This window comes from Dipodomys merriami, unplaced genomic scaffold (genome assembly GCF_024711535.1).
Source record: "Dipodomys merriami isolate MVZ:Mamm:240054 unplaced genomic scaffold, mDipMer1.0.p SCAF_22, whole genome shotgun sequence".
NCBI classification, from domain to species: Eukaryota; Metazoa; Chordata; class Mammalia; order Rodentia; family Heteromyidae; genus Dipodomys; species Dipodomys merriami.
Window position 1 is genome coordinate 1,940,365 of NW_027203604.1, and position 16,398 is coordinate 1,956,762.

Below are 16,398 nucleotides of genomic sequence, written 5' to 3' on the forward strand. Positions count from 1 at the left end.
TTATTATGCCATCTGCTTCAACCTGAGCTGTATATCTTCTGGCAGACTTTGCTGAAGTTGCTGTAGCTCAGGGGGAAAAAAGTGTAGTCTTGGCATACGATGCTTGCTTTTGAAAAAATAATAATTGATCATGCCTGCTGCCGATTGTAAAATGAGTGTTTAAAAGGGTTCCCACAAACCTTTTCTCAACACACTGATCACTTTTTCATCTATGTTTATAGGTAGTCAATTAAATGGTTGAATTATTGTTAACTTTGGCAACTTAATGAGTTTGCTGCTTTACTTTTAAGGATATGTAACAAACTCTTGTAAATGGATTAGTAATTCATTTATGAATTATTTGATCACTTGGTCACTTTCACAAGTGGATCCTCTTTATCTCCTGTCATTATCCAGAAGTGACATTGCAAATGATTTTGTGCTCTGTGAATAAAATAGCACATGTGATAGGAGCACCATAGTGAAAGAGTCCAGATTACAAACTATTCTTTAGGTATGTGGTAATACAGTCTTATCAGTAAGATGGAGATATTTATGCTCAAAAGAGTTAATTGGGAGGAGATCAATCAGAGTAAGTCCTCAAAAATGGATGCATGTTTATTCTGCAAAAGTATATTGAAGCGCAGCGCGGTTCAAGACTCTCTTCTAGAGAATAAGGACCTAGAAGAAAATAAAATATTCAGATTCTGACCCTGGAAAACTGTACATTGCAGTCTACCTCCACTGACAGGGGTGAAAGCCACATGAGGGCTAATTATATATCAGGTCCTGAAATGGCAAGCATGGTCTAGCTAGCTCATGTAGCTTTGTGAGGAAGGGCTTGTTTTGCTCAAGGTATGCTTTTTAGAGCAGACCTGAATGCAGTAGAGAAGAATGTATGTGTACATTTGGAGGAGGATGTATCTGGCTGGTAGAGCAAGCTGATTGACACTTTGAGGTTCAGTGAGGAGGTCAGTGTAGCTGGAGCTAAGTATGATCTAAGTGTATCAGTTATGTAATCATTCTGACACATACTTTCAGTCACATTCCTAATAGCTTATAGAAATATTATACTAGGACTGATGCTTCATGTATCTGCTGTTTTGTCATCTAGCTTTAACTTGAAGCTTTTAATAAGTCACCCATGAATAATTATAAGTTATTTTGTTGTTAATTATTCCTTTGTACCAGGAGTTAGCCAGCCTGCAAAATGTGAGAGAATAGTCCGTCAGAATGCTTACTGTAACAACAATTCTGACACCAACTGCAAGGGGCTAGGGTCTAGTGACAAGTTAAAGAGAAGAGTACCCCTTTGATTACTCTCACTCAAACACTAATGCAGACCACTTCGACAATTTGATAATTGATGAGAAAGTATGCTCTTGTTAATAATTTCTGTATTCTTAGGTAAACATTGCAACTCCAGCAACTTCAACTGTTGAACAAACCCACATTCCTCATCTTAATTCTGCTGTGATTCCGACTCTACCAAATGAATCCTTCTTATTATCTGCTAATAATGGGAATCTGGAAGCACTTACAGGGCCTGGTACTCCACACATCAATGGGAAACCAGCTTGTGATGAGTTGGATCAGCTGATCAAAAATATGGCTCAGGTAAGAATACTTTTTGCTGTTAGGATAGGAATGGATCTTAAAAGGATAATCAATTCCTGAGTAATCAAAGAACACAGTGACATTTATAGTATCTGAAAATATGGGAATGAAAGTGAAGTTGATTTTGTGAAAGCTTGAATAGCTCAGAGATTTTCCTGTTACATTTTCCTTTTTCTTTTGTTACCACACTTTATTTACCTTTTTATGCTGGTCCTGAGGTTTGAACTCAGGGCCTGGATGCTATTCCTGAGATTTTTGTTTTCAAGGCTAATGTTCTACCACTTGAACCACAGCTCCCCTTCCAGTTTTTTTTTTTTTGTTTTGTTTTTTGGTTTTTTTTTGGAGTTTAATCTGAGATTCGAGTCTCAGAGACTTTCCTGATTGGGTTAGCTTTGAACCATGATTCTCATATCCTAGCCTTCTGCAATCACAAGATTACAGGCATGAGGCTAATTCCTTGTGCCTAGCTTATTATCACATTTTAAATAATTATTGTATGTTCCATTCCAGAAAAATTTTTGGAAAAGTAGAATGCTTTGTTCTAGGTAGAGTACTACAAGTGATCTGAGGACAGGTTTTCCAGGTTGGGTACCTGTGGTTCTCACTTATGATCCTTGTTATTCAGTAGGCTGAAATTTGAGGATTGAGGTTCAAGGCCAGCCCAAACAGAAGCTTATCTCCAAGTAGCCAGAAAAAAAAATGAGAAGTAGAATTGTGGCTCCACTGGTAAAGCACTAGCCTTGAGAAAAAGAAAATGCTAAGCAAGAGTGGGAGGCTCCGAGTTAAGTCCTACTATCAGCACATGCATATGCACACACGCACATACTCGCATGCACAGTTTTTTAATCTAAATTCTTACTTTGTATTTTGTACATCGAGTAATGCCAATAATAAGATGATGATTAACTGTAGCAATTAGCATCTGTAATTTGTTTGAGGCTAGGTTATAGCCCGAGCTGGCCTTGATGTCACTAAGTAGCCCAGGCTCACCTGGATCACACAGTGCATGCAGCCTAGGCTGGCTTGGAGCATATGATCCTTCTGCCTCAGCCTCCTTAGTCTGGGATTAAGAGTTCATCACTATACCTGACTACTCTTGGCTTCTCATTTTATTTCTTGCTTTGTTTCTGGAACAGGGTCGCCATGTGGAAGTTTTTGAGCTCCTCAAACCTCCATGTGGAGGCCTTGGGTTTAGTGTTGTGGGGCTCAGGAGTGGAAACAGGGGAGAGCTGGGAATATTTGTGCAAGAGATCCAAGAGGGCAGTGTGGCTCACAGGTGAGACTGTCATAGCACCTTCTCTGTCTTGACCCTAGTCAGAGAGTTTTGATTACTTTAGGGGAACTTAGAAAAACATTAACTGAATGGAAACAAAACAAAACGGAACATAACCAGTTATTAACTGATATTTTTAAAGTCATTAACATTTAAAAATTTTTTTCATGTATTTCATCTGCTCATATTTAGTCATTAACATTTTTGTGATAGAAAATAAAGTTTTTGGATGTGGAAGTACCTTTTTTTAAAATTTTATTTTATTTGTGAACATACTGTACAGAGGGGTTACAATTACATGGGCAAGATAATGCATACATTTCTTACCAAGCATTGCAGCCTCCTCCTTTGTTTACCCTTCACCTCCCTTCCCAGCCTCCCCCCTCCCCCCCCACCCAATCCATCCCCCCCCCGCCCCCCCCCCCCCCCGCCACCAACATTGTAAAGCTCCTTTTTGACATGACAATTTGTACTTCTCATTGTTGCAACAGGTCCACCTGAATCCTTAAATGACTTGTTTTTCCCCATCTCCTCCATAAGTTGTACTGACATCAAATATATTGAAAGCGGGGGTTATACTGTGGGGGAGGGACATACAAAGCAACAAAGAAATAAACTTATAAATGCGTTAGAAACACATGCATGAAAGAAAAAAAACATTAAAATACCTATCTAAGGATTCATTTTCCTAACATCACATTATCTGACTTTTTGGAAGTACCTTTTAAACACATGTAATTTCATTATATTTTAGGAAAGAAAATGTTTGAGTATAACTTTACTTTTATTGATATTATATGGGTTCTTGATTAGGCTTTGAAATCTACTACCATAGAAATATCACACGATCATCTGAACTACATTTCATTACTGTACCCAAAGAAACAAGGCAATGTATATTTTCATTTTTAAAAGCTAGGATGATAAGAACCATAGGTGGGTTCCATGAGTAGTTGAAAAGCAAGTCTTTTAAATGAGAGAGATTGGTGAGGGGTAGCAATAGAATTCCTTTAAGGAAGTTGATCCCATGGAGGTAAATCATATACTTTTAAGGGAGAACTGCAGGAAAAGCTTGAACAATGTGCAACATAGAAAACAGGATTAACAGTGACCTGAGCATGTTTGCTAAGGAAACTGTTACTTCCTTGAGAACTCTGTGTCCTTTATCACCCCATTTCCATCCTTGACAGAGATGGAAGACTGAAGGAAAACGATCAGATCCTTGCTATCAACGGACAGGTTCTTGATCAGACAATTACACACCAGCAGGCTATCAGTATCCTACAGAAGGCTAAAGAGACTGTCCAGCTAGTTATTGCCAGAGGCTCCTTGCCCCAGGTCATCAGCCCCCGAGTGTCCCGGTCTCCATCTGCAGCCAGCACCATCTCTGCTCACTCGAATCCGGTGAGTGCTGAGGAGTTTCAGAAGCAACAGAATAAGCTTCTCTGTTTCTTCAGGTTTCTCGTCTTTCTAGGTTGTTTCTGCTTGTTGAGATTTTTGTCTTTTTATTATTTGATCATTTCCTTACTCTGCAATATTTGTCGCTAAGTTTCAATTTAAGTTTCTAGCTTCTAAAACTGAGTTTGCTTTCTTTGTGTGGTTTTAGGACAGAATTCCTGTAAATAAAATGTAGTCCTTTAATAAAATTGACTCTGTCTGTAGACAAATACAATTTTGGCTTTCTTGATAAATTCTATAATTTTTTTTAACAATTAGTGTTTGGTGACATTAAGCAGTCATCTAACATGTAATGAGAGTTTTTCTCCTTTAAATTTTCCTTTCTTCCTTCCTTCCTTCCTTCCTTCCTTCCTTCCTTCCTTCCTTCCTTCCCTTTTTTAAAAAAAAAGTTCTACAAATACCTTGTAGAACTGCATTGGTGAAGTGCAGTCATTAATGATGGATTGATTATTTTAAAAAGGATTCTATCACTAGTAGAACAGTTTGTTGAGAGGGTTGTACGGTGAAGGAAAGGGACATTGTTAGGGCTCATTAGTCTGTCTGAACTGTTACTTCCTACCAATAAAATAATCACCATAAAACTGTAGTTTTTGCAGATTTATACAATTTATACAAGAGGTTTATGTTTAGGTTCACTGGCAGCATGTGGAAACAATTGAATTGGTGAATGATGGATCTGGTCTGGGTTTTGGCATCATTGGTGGTAAAGCAACGGGTGTGATAGTCAAAACTATCCTGCCGGGAGGAGTAGCTGATCAGGTAAGCCACTTCAATTTGCCTTCAGTGCTATTTTATCCAAAACATGTCTTCATTCTTTAAAGTTTGCTTTTTAATTGGCGGTATTGAGTCTTGTATTTGATAGGCAGGTGCTCTATCACTGAGCCACACCTCTGTCCCTTTTATACACTAGTTATTTTGTTACAGGACCTTGCTTTTTACCTGGGCCCAGGCCTCTACTGTAATCATCATACTTGGTGCTTCCTGCCATAGTTGAAATGGTAGATGAGCACTACTATACCAACTTCTGCTGTTGAAATGGAGACTTACAAAAGTTTCTTCCTGGTCTGGTTTGGAACCATGAACCTCTTGATCTCAATTCCCTATTAGTTATTGTTTGTGAAAGGAGTTTTGGAACTTTTTGCTTGGGCTAGCCTCATGGGCCTTGTGATTTTAGCCTCCTGAATAGTAATTATTTTCCCCCCCATTCCCATTTTATTAGCATGTATGAATTTTATAAAGTAGTAACCTTCATTATGACACCTTCATGTATGTTTAATATACTCACCCACCTTCTTTTTTCCCCTTTTCTCTCTCCTACTGACCCCCCTTACCTAATATTCCCCCTTCTACTTTCATGTAGTATTTCTGAAAATTATACATAATTCTTCATTCAAGAAAGTATGGGGTATTTTGTCTTTATGAGTCTCTTAGTTTACTAAACAATAAGATCTCTATCTTCATGCAGGTTTTACAAATGACTTATGTCTGAATTATATATATTAATGGTGCTGATTCTGGAGATTAAACTCAGGACACGGTGCTGTCCTTGTTTTTTTGGCCCAAGCCTAGTAGTGCTCTACCACTTGAACCATGGCTCTGCTTCCCACAACTCCACTTCTGGTTTTTTGGTGTTACTTGGAGATAAGAGTCTCACAGACTTCCCTGCCCACACTGGCTTCGAACTGCGAACCCTCGTATATCAGCCTCCAAAGTAGCTAGGATTCAGGGTTGAGCCACCAGTACCTAGCTTAATTGGGAAGTACATACTGTTGATATTTAAGGTTATGGCTAAGGGTTTGTATGAGCTTCTCCCTCTTTGATTAGAGGTTTGCTGGCATGTTGAATTATGCTTGATTCTTCCCTTCTCATTTGTTTAACTCTTAGTCAAGTGATAGTTTTTTTTCCATGCTCTTTTGGTGGCATATCTTTCTTCCTCTTATCTTTGTGGCGTCTTCTGCTATATTGGCTTAGGAGTTATGAATTGCCTTAATTTATATTTATCATGGAAGGTTTTTATTTCCCCATCAATTTAATAAAATAACCTTGCTGGATATAGAAGTCTTATTTGGCCATTATTTTGTTTCAGTTACTTAACCATTTAATCACTAAACCTCCATTTAAGGAGGCTTAAAGATTGCTTTTCATGTCCCTCATCTGTGCAAATTTCATCTCACTATGATTTTTGGCTATGTTTCTCTTCTTTTGAGGTACTTATGATTGAAGGAACTAAATATTTTGTGGTTCTTAGCATATTTAAATAATAGTTATTGCATGTTTGCTAAATGGTATTTTTTTCTTTGAACTCTCAACAAAGTGAAACACAAAAAGACATTTTCTCCTATTTAGATATCAAAATGAAAAATTTAATCAACTATTGATTTTATGAATATTTGTCAATTTTATTTGCATTATATTGCATTAAATGATACTGCAGTGATTCAGAAGACAATACTACAAATAACATATGTCATGTCTGAGGATTGGCATAAAGTCTCATCACTGCCATTTTTTATTATTCCCTTCCCACATTTAGGAATTTGTCTAAAGCATTTACAACAACATTATTCAACTTCTCTTTTTTCATTCAGCATGGGAGGTTATGCAGTGGAGACCACATTCTCAAGATTGGTGACACAGATCTGGCAGGAATGAGCAGTGAACAAGTAGCACAAGTCCTTAGACAGTGTGGAAATAGAGTTAAGTTGATGATTGCAAGAGGTGCCATGGAGGAAACAGCAGCACCCACCACTGTGGGAATCTCTTCCTCCCCGTCTTCTGCTCCAGATATGCGGGTAAGTGATAAAACAAATCACAGGAAAGTGAGAGGGAAAGGCTCTCAGATGACAATGATGGATGTTCAGTCTAGTTTACCAATGTTCATATATCAATGTGAACCAATGGAATACATTTCTAATGTTAACAGTGTTGCAGCAATAATCTTTGTTATCAAAACATCCAAAATAGTTTGCTAAAAATTTTAGGTGGTCATTTTGCGTTTTTCTCAAAGCATTGCATTTATAAGGATAGTACTTAGAACTATGGATGAAATGTTAAAGAATTATTTTCTTTCAGTATCTGAATGTTTAATAATTCATTGAATTTGGATGCTCTTTGTAAGTGGGGTCATAGTTACAATCCTTCCCATTCTACAAGTGTCTTCTTAATGTCTTTTGTTGTTCTGGATGTGTGGAGGTTGGGAGCGCAGAGGAGGGTTGGTAGGAGTGAATAAGTCTTAAAAACTTTTCAGTGTTGTACTGTTTTAAGGTATGTCTCAGCATTATTAGATTTATAAGGAATCCTCAATTCTTAAATATTTTTAAGTCTTTTTTTTTGTCAGTCGTGGGGCTTGAACTCTGGCCTTGGGTGCTGTCCCTCAGCTCTTCAACTCAAGGCAAGCACTCTACCGCTTGAGCCACAATGCCAATTTAGGTTTTCTAGTGGTTTATTGGAGATAAGAGTCTCATGGAGTTTCCTGCTCAGGCTGGCTTTGAACTGCAATCCTCAGATCTTAGCCTCCTGAGTAGCTAGGATTACAGGCGTGAGCCACTGACACCTAGCTTAAATAAAAATTTTATTACCTAAAAAATAAAACATTTTTATGTTGTAAGAAAACCTTTATTCATAAGCATAACCTTCTATCTTTGTCTTTAATTTGATATGGAAAATTCTAAACTGGAAGACAGTAACTGCTGCAGCTGATTTACAGGTCACAAGACTACAGTGGATAAAATATTAACTAAATAATTTTATCTAGAAATCTCTTTAATATTTAAGGAAAGATTATATTCAGTTTCTAGATAAGGTTTAGATGAGATAGAAGTCCTCCATTCCTTTTCCATAGATATAAAAGTTTTTCTTCTGTTAAAGTTGTTTATAACCAATTGTTACAAATTCTTTTCTAATATCCTAGCCTCCTCCATAAGCCTTTTAAGGTTTTATTAGAACACTTGAAATTTCCATGATTGTGTTGTTTTTAGGATTGAATTTGGTTGCTATTTTTTGCAGAGAAAAAGAAGTAAGAAAGAGAGCTTGTTTATGAAAGTGTTTAAATGGCATTCTTTTGTGGTAAACAAAACATTTTATTCAGCAATATATAAATGAATGCAATACCGAAAACCACTTGATGTAATTGAAAGCTTAGAAAAATATCTATTCTGTGCATATCATCATTTCTGAAGCTTGTGCCCTGTTTAAAACCATTCGATAGTCAAATTGCCACCCTCTAAAATAGCACTCGCATAAGTCTTATTAAAAATAGAAAACACATTTGTTTCAATTGAAGCAGATTTCATCCTGTCATTTTCTTGTAATTATCTAAACTTTAAACTTTTGCTAAGTTTGCACAGATAATTATGTTCAATGAAAAAAATAAAACCAAACTTTATTGTAAAGTTATCTTATTTAGGTAGACCATTAGTGATATATAGTAAGAGTTGCCATTAGTCCCATAGTCTTCCCTTTGTCATGTGTTTTCCAGGATTGTCTGTTGATTCTGCTGACATCAGTACCAATGGTTTATGGTGACATATTGAGCTAGTCCATGAATGCTTCATTTACAAAATCATACCCTTTGTTCAAATAGACAATTAATAATAGTTCTACATGTTGGAAAAGGCTGTTTTTGAGAACCCTGCTTCTTGCTAGCATTCTGGAAAGATGTTAAGGCATACTTTTCTTATCTTCATAGTAAAGTTCGAATGTACAGAACAAAAACAAGGACAATTTAAGAGACTTCATTGGTACCTTTCACTGGTTTTCAAAATAAGACCTATTTATGATAGAGGTCAGGATAGAGTAACTCATGTGCATTGTCTTATAATTAACTATAAATTTTAGATAGCAATAGAAATTAACATATGGGCACTATGGCCACTACATTCTACTAAATGGTTTTTTTGTTTTTTTGTTTTTTTTTTTTTTGGTCGGTCGTGGGGCTTTAACTCTGGGCCTGGGCACTGTCCCTGTGCTCTTCAGCTCAAGGTGAGCACTCTACCGCCTGAGCCACAGCACCACTTTCTCTACTAAATGTTTTATGTACTGTATATCATTTAGGAGCAGAAACTTATATGTAGATTATCTGGGTTGAAATTCTACTTCTACTAGATGTTAGATGTTTAGAAAAGTTATAGTGCCAGAGAATTTCTCCAAAGAAAGCTTGCTGCAATAATTGTATTTAGCTCATTGATTTGTAAGGAACATAAGGAATTTTATACTGTTATAAAAAGTAATAAATTGAGACATGACAAGTACCTCTTACATAGAAACTGCTTATTAGTTGAATGGTCAAACTGATGATTTTCATTCTTTTCCTGGAAGACAATTATGTTATGTTATATTATTTATTTATTTCAGGTTGATGCCTCTACTCAAAAAAGTGAAGAAAGTGAGACCTTTGATGTGGAACTCACTAAAAATGTCCAAGGATTAGGAATTACGATTGCTGGTTATATTGGAGACAAAAAATTAGGTAATTTAAAACCTAAGTAATTTTCAAAGCTTTGCAATTACTTCTATTATCTGGATCTATGAAATACTGAATCAATGCATTATGTTTCAAATTGTTGGATAAAGTAGTTGAAAACTTCTTAGAAACAATTTAATATCATATGCTGACACACTGACAAAACAATTGCCTCCCCTTCCTCTTAGTGGTTTTGTTTGTGTGCATTGTGGATAACTGTTCATTTGCAATTGGGGCTATTGATTTGGAGACTAGAGATGGATGTTCTTTGAGTGTGCTTTGAAAATAGTGATAAATATCCTCTTTCTAATCTTAGAACCTTCAGGAATCTTTGTAAAGAGCATTACAAAAAGCAGTGCTGTTGAACATGATGGAAGAATCCACATTGGAGACCAGATCATAGCAGTGAGTTTGACATTCAATAATACTTGTGGTTGAGAAGGGTATTCTCTTAATTGGGTTATAGTAGAGAATTTCAGTGAGGTCTACTAATTTAAATTTTCTTGTAGAAACAAAATAGATCGTTAGATTACAATGCTTTACTAATTTTAATTGAATGGTAAGACTTTTGTATAATTTCTGGTATTTTTGATTTCTCATTATCGTGAATTTGTTACATTAATATTACAGTTAGATTTGTATAAACTTCAAAATAAAGCCCAGATATCATGACCTTTAGGGGATCCAATTCAGAATTTGAGATGAAGTTTTTCTTTTAAATTTTAAATAATCAGAACTCTGCTGTTACTATTAACTGCATGGCCAGAGTTCTGTTTCTGCTGTAAGAAAATACAGGAAAGAAGTAGATGGAGATCCTTGATTACATCACTATGCATAGGATTTAAGCATATTGCAGATTCAGGCAGAGTGTTCACTATGCATAGGATTTAAGCATATTGCAGATTCAGGCAGAGCGTATGAGGAAATCCAACCTTCAGTTCAGCTCTAGTAGATACTAGATCTCCCAAACTGCTCCCAGAAACAGAAACTCAAAAAACTCTCACTAGGGGCTTCCTGGCTAAAATTGGGTTAAGAGACTTACTATAATTATATATATTACAACATGGATGAATCCTGAGGACATTATGCTAAGTGAAATAAACCTGTCATTTAAAAAAGATATAATGCATGATCCTATTTACCTGAAGTATCTAAGCCAGTCAGTTAGAGGAATAGTAGGTAGAATGATGATCTCTCTAATATGAAGTTTGTTTACTCAATAGAATTGTGATACATTTTACAAAATGAGATCTGTTACATGGCATTCTAAGTGTACTTAACACTAGTAAATTGTACCTTTAAAAATGGTAATTTTATCTGGGCACTGGTGGCTATTACCTATAATGCTAGCTACTCAGGAAGCTGAGATCTGAAGATCCCAATTTAAAGCCAGCCCTGGCAGAAAAGTTCCTGTGAGACTCTTATCCCCAATAAACTCCTCAGAAAAGCCAGAAGTGGTGCTGTCTCAAGTGGTAGAGTACTAACCTTGTGCATAGAGAGGCTCAGGGACAGAGACCAGGCCCTGAGTTCAAGTCCCAGGACCAGAAAAAAAAAAGTAATTTTGCCAGACATCACTGGCTCATGCTTGTAATCTTTGCTACTCAGGAAGCTGAGATCTGAGAATCACAGTTGAAAGACAGCCCAGGCAGAAAAGTTCCCATGAGACTATCTCCAATTAACCACTCAAAAACCAGAAGTGGCACTATGGCTCAGATGGTAGAACCTAGCCTTGAGCACATGGAGGCTCCAGGGCAGTTGCCTAGGCCCTGAGTTCAGGCCCCACAATGGATTAAAAAAAAAAAAAAGGTAATGGGACATGCTTGTAATCCTAGCCACTCAGGTAGCTAATATCTGAGGATTATGGGTTGAAGCCAGCCTAGTCAGGAAAGTCCATGGGACTCTTACCTCTCAACTAATCAACAGAAAAAAGCTAGAAGTAGAGCTTTGGCTCAAGTGGTAGAGTGTTAGCCTTGAGCAAAAAGGCTCTGGAACAGCAACCAGGCCCTGAGTTCCAGCCCCAAAACTGGCATGCGCACATACACAATCCACACACATACACAAAAGGTAATTTTGCCAAGTATAGTAGTCCACACATAATCTCAGCTATGTGAAATATAGAGATTGGGAGGATCATGATTCCAGGCCAGCTAGGGCAAAACGAATTAGAGAGACCTTATCTCTACAAACAGCTGTGTGTGATGGGTCATGCTTGTGATCTTGTTATCTCAGCTATGTGGGAAGTGTAGGTAGGAGGATCATGGTCAGGTAGGGCAAAAATATGAGACCTTATAGGGCTCTAAGCTAGGCTGTGATATCAAAACCAGCATTTTTTTCCAAAAAAAGTAATTTTATGTTGTGTGTTTTCTTTCTTTTTTTATTTTATTAGATAGACAAAAGACTCCTTTTGGCTTTGCCTTTTGAGCCTATAATACATATCTTATAGTATTCTAGAGTTCATTGCTGTGAATATTCACACTCATTCACTCATTTTTATTTTTCACATTTATTTATTTATTTATTTTAGTTTTTATTTTTGTCAGTCTGGGTCTGGGCACTGTCCCTGAACACTTCAGCTCAAGGGAAGCACTCTACTGTTTGAGCCACAGCACCACTTCCAGTTTTCTAGTGGTTTATTGGAAATGAGTCTCATGGAGTTTCCTGCCTGGGCTGGCTTTGAACTTCGATCCTCATATCTCAGCCTCCTGAGTAGCTAGGATTACAGACATGAGTCACTGGTGCCCGGTTCACTTTATTTTTATTTTTTTAAATTATCTTATGTACTTGTACAGAAAGTTTTATTTGAACTGTCAGTTTAGGAGTACAGTTAAATTAGCTTGCCACCTAATTTGGCTGTGTACTGGAAAAACCTCTTCAGTGTACCTTTGTTTTACCATGAATTAACTGTAATTCATTTTTTTTGAGAGAGAGAGAGAGAGAGAGAGAAAGAGAGAGAGAGAGAGAAAGAAAGAGAGAAGGAGGGAGAATGACTAGAGACTGGAGATGGTAGCTCATGCTACCCCTAGCTACTCAAGAGGTAGAGATCCAGAGGATCATGCTCAGAGGGCAAAATGTTAGGAAGACTCCATCTCCACAAATAAGCTGAGTATGATGGTTCACACCTATGGTCCCTACTACATGTGAGAACCTTATATGTATAGGTGGATCATGGTCTAGATCAGCCCTGAGAGACCCTATCTAAAAATATATATATATATATATATATATATATATATATATATATATATTAACTTACAAAGCAGAAAGGGCTGGAGATAGGGCTGAAGAGCAACAGTGTTTGAAGCCCTGAATGCAAAACCCAGTACCACCAAAAAAAGAAAAGCAAAAAAAAAGAGCAAGAATGAATAGATGTAGTCTTTATTTCACACATGATGCTGAATTAAAAATGGAAAATACAAACTTACTTCATCTTTGTCCTTCTTTGAGTGTATTACTTCACTAGATTTTAAAAATCAGCTTTATTGAGATACAATCGACATAGTATATATATAATTTTTTCTGTTTAAAGTATCTGATTCAACATAGTGTCTAGTGAGTATCTTTGCTGCATTTGTTTACCCTTTGTTCCTCCCCATTTCTGTGCCTACCCTCATACCCTCAAAGACATACAGACAAACAAAGCAAAAAGAAAAGAAAATGGCAAAAATGAAAAAGAACTATACAACTTGTGGGTGGGATGGGAGGGAAAAACAGGGAGAGAGCAAGCGAAAGGACGTTGTCCAAAAGGAATGTACTCTTGTCTGACTCATCCAACTGTAATACTTCTGGTTTTAGCATTTTCAAATAAAAATAGTTAATATAAAAAGGTAATTCAGTGGCTTTTAATATCTTTTTAGAGTTGAGCATTCATTGCCATGTTCAAACTATTTTCATTACTGTAAGAAGAGATCCCAAACTCATTACCAGTCATTCCTAATCCCACTGAGTTCTAGTCCTAGGCAGCCACCAAGCTTTCTCTCTTGGTAGCTTTGCCTTCCCTGGGATATCTAGTGTAGATAGAACTGTTTTAGAATTTGGTTCTTTGTGACTGACATTTCACTTAGCAGAATGTTTTTGAGGTTCATCTATGATAGCATGAGTTAATTCTTCATTTCCTCTATTAGAGTATAGTACACCAGAATTACCCACATTCACCATGTTTGAACAAAGAGAGCTGGTTTTGCACTGTTGCTATTTTGGATAATGCTGCAATGAACCTGGATGTACAAAGTCATATATGCAAACACATGTTTTCACTTCCCTGGTGTTTATGAAGGTTGCTCCATCTTGGGAAAGTTCTGTGTCACAAGTTTTGTTTCAGTTACTTTGCCTACAAAATAGAGATGTAGAAGCTTCCATTACTTGATTTTTATTTTTAGGAGAGCCAAATGAGACTTTTATTTAATAGCTGGCATGACATTTAGCACATAACTTCATTTTGATTATTTATGAGGTTTACTAAGGGCCTGAAATTACCTATTTGCTTCCCTCTAAACCTATCATTGTTTCCTTTCTTATGTAAGGGAATCTTAGATGTCATTCCTTTAACTGTTGATTCACAAAGTGCAAATATTCTTTCTTAATAGTTGTTTCCTGCTCTCACAACAAATCCTTTATCTTCTTGTCTTTTTAGCAACATCATCTTCAAAGTTAGCAGCACCTAAACTCCTGGAGTATACCCTATAATGCTTCAGTCTTGTAAACTTTGTGCAATATATTGTCACTAACTTGTGGATGGTTGATCTACTGGTAGTGAAGTCCTTCACACCTCCTTACATTTTCACAACTGTGGTCTTTTAGCTTGTTTGTTCTATTTTTGTTTTGGCAGCTGCTATTGGAGCTAGATCTATTCTTATTTTGTTGGCATGCTGAGAAGATTAAGAAATTATTTCTTACTATTTTGAGCAAGTGTTATTTTGGAACGTAACACTATTGTGCTGTAAGATTCCTATCACACACACTGCATTCTGTGGACCCCTAGTGTTTCACTATGGGCATTACAGGAGTAGGAACAGATCAAATGGGTTTCACCACTCACCCTACCTAGGTTGGTATTCCTGTAACTATTATTTGACAAAAGGACTTTTAATTGTTTTGTGTTGTTTTTTAAGTAGACTAAGCTTGTTGCATAAAAAATCATACTTTTAATTTGGAGTTTAGTAATCCATGCTAAAGGCAGTATGAATTCTGATGGGTGAAAATTATTAGGCAAGCCTATAAATAATGAAGCGTGTCAAGTATTACTTTTCTTAGTAGGTTCACATTTTCTGTCAACAGATACAGGCAGTATTGAAGGAGGCCTTGGCAAGCTATAACTGAGTGTGCTGGGTGTTATGTTTTGTGAGCTGTATTTCTTCCCTGTAACTGATTCTTTTGGTTTTGGTGTCAGCACTGGACATTATGAGGATGCTGATGTCTTTTCACAGGGAAAAATTGCTACTATTGAACCTGCACTCTTGGATTGTATCACCGTATTGCACTCTTTGGCATCACTGAGTTTGATCTGACTCTAAACTCTTCCTGTGAACAGGTGGAGCCAGAGGATCAAAGATTCCGGCCTCTGTGGCTCATATGTGACTTGGTTATGAATTATCATCCCCACGAAGCCTTGGGCTTCATATGTTTATTACTAAATTCTTCCTACTATAACTAGTGACAGTTTCTGGCTCTTCTCGTACAAAGTGCAGGATTAATCTCTCATCAATAGAATGTTATAAGAAAATGTGTTGGTAGATTGCAGGATAATGAGCTATTTGTTTTCACATTGCTGTAAGCTGGCCTTGTTCTAGGTGAGCCTGGCAGATAATTAGAAATGACTGTTTCCTTGGCCTCTTAGGTTGCTAGGAGGTCCATTTTTTGCTGTCCATTCCAAAAGTTCATTTCCAAAGAAATCTTAGACATATGATGTAATGTCTTTATACTCCTATTTGGGATGAATGTCTTTTATAGACAACACTATGATTTAGTGACATTGTTGTATGCAGAAAATTCATAGAGCCTGCCTTTGGAACAAACAGATATAAATCACATTCATTATGGAGGAGAAAATACTAACAAGTTTTATGATGGAAAATGGGTACAAGTGGGTTTTGACTGGAGTCAAGGTATATGGAAATAACTTCTGGATATAGAGCCAAAAGGATTTTAAGCGAGGTGAAGAGAAAGATCATAAGATGGGCTATAGTCGGCTGTCTAAGGTCCCTGTGTTGCGTAGAGTACTGCAAGTGAGAGGACTGGACAGGAGCCCCCGGTGGCTTGAGGGCTGAGGACAGTGGCAGTACCAGGCAGGCTGAGGGTGGTGCTGGGTAGTGGCACTGCTGAGAGAAGGGGACAATTGGCCAGGCCATCGTAAGCCATGTTAGGGATGGAGTCTGGTGTTCAGGATTAATCTACATAAGGCATGATTAGGGTAGTTTGATGTCTTACCAATGCTTAGAAAAGATGCAGGAGCTGAGTCAACTGTTTTGTCACTTTTGAATTTAAAAAGAGGGTAAGGTTGTATTTATTTGGAATATAAAACCAACGGTATTTCAATTTTATATTTTTCTAAAGGCAGTGTAAATTAATGATATTTGGAAGACAATGAGTGCTTTCTTTACTTCTATGTCTATAT

At 36.9% G+C, this 16,398-nt stretch overlaps 1 protein-coding gene across 12 annotated transcripts in view; it reads left to right on the forward strand.

Annotated features, from left to right (window-relative positions):
• Mpdz (multiple PDZ domain crumbs cell polarity complex component) overlaps positions 1–16,398 on the forward strand; it is a 164,170-nt gene that overhangs the window by 47,531 nt on the left and 100,241 nt on the right. For all 12 annotated transcript variants that reach the window (XM_070033169.1, XM_070033165.1, XM_070033173.1 and 9 more), the window contains 7 exons: positions 1,387–1,596; positions 2,733–2,872; positions 4,060–4,273; positions 4,958–5,086; positions 6,916–7,119; positions 9,680–9,794; positions 10,105–10,193. In XM_070033169.1, the coding sequence (XP_069889270.1) occupies positions 1,387–1,596; positions 2,733–2,872; positions 4,060–4,273; positions 4,958–5,086; positions 6,916–7,119; positions 9,680–9,794; positions 10,105–10,193 (1,101 nt within the window). The remainder of the gene's footprint in view (positions 1–1,386; positions 1,597–2,732; positions 2,873–4,059; positions 4,274–4,957; positions 5,087–6,915; positions 7,120–9,679; positions 9,795–10,104; positions 10,194–16,398) is intronic.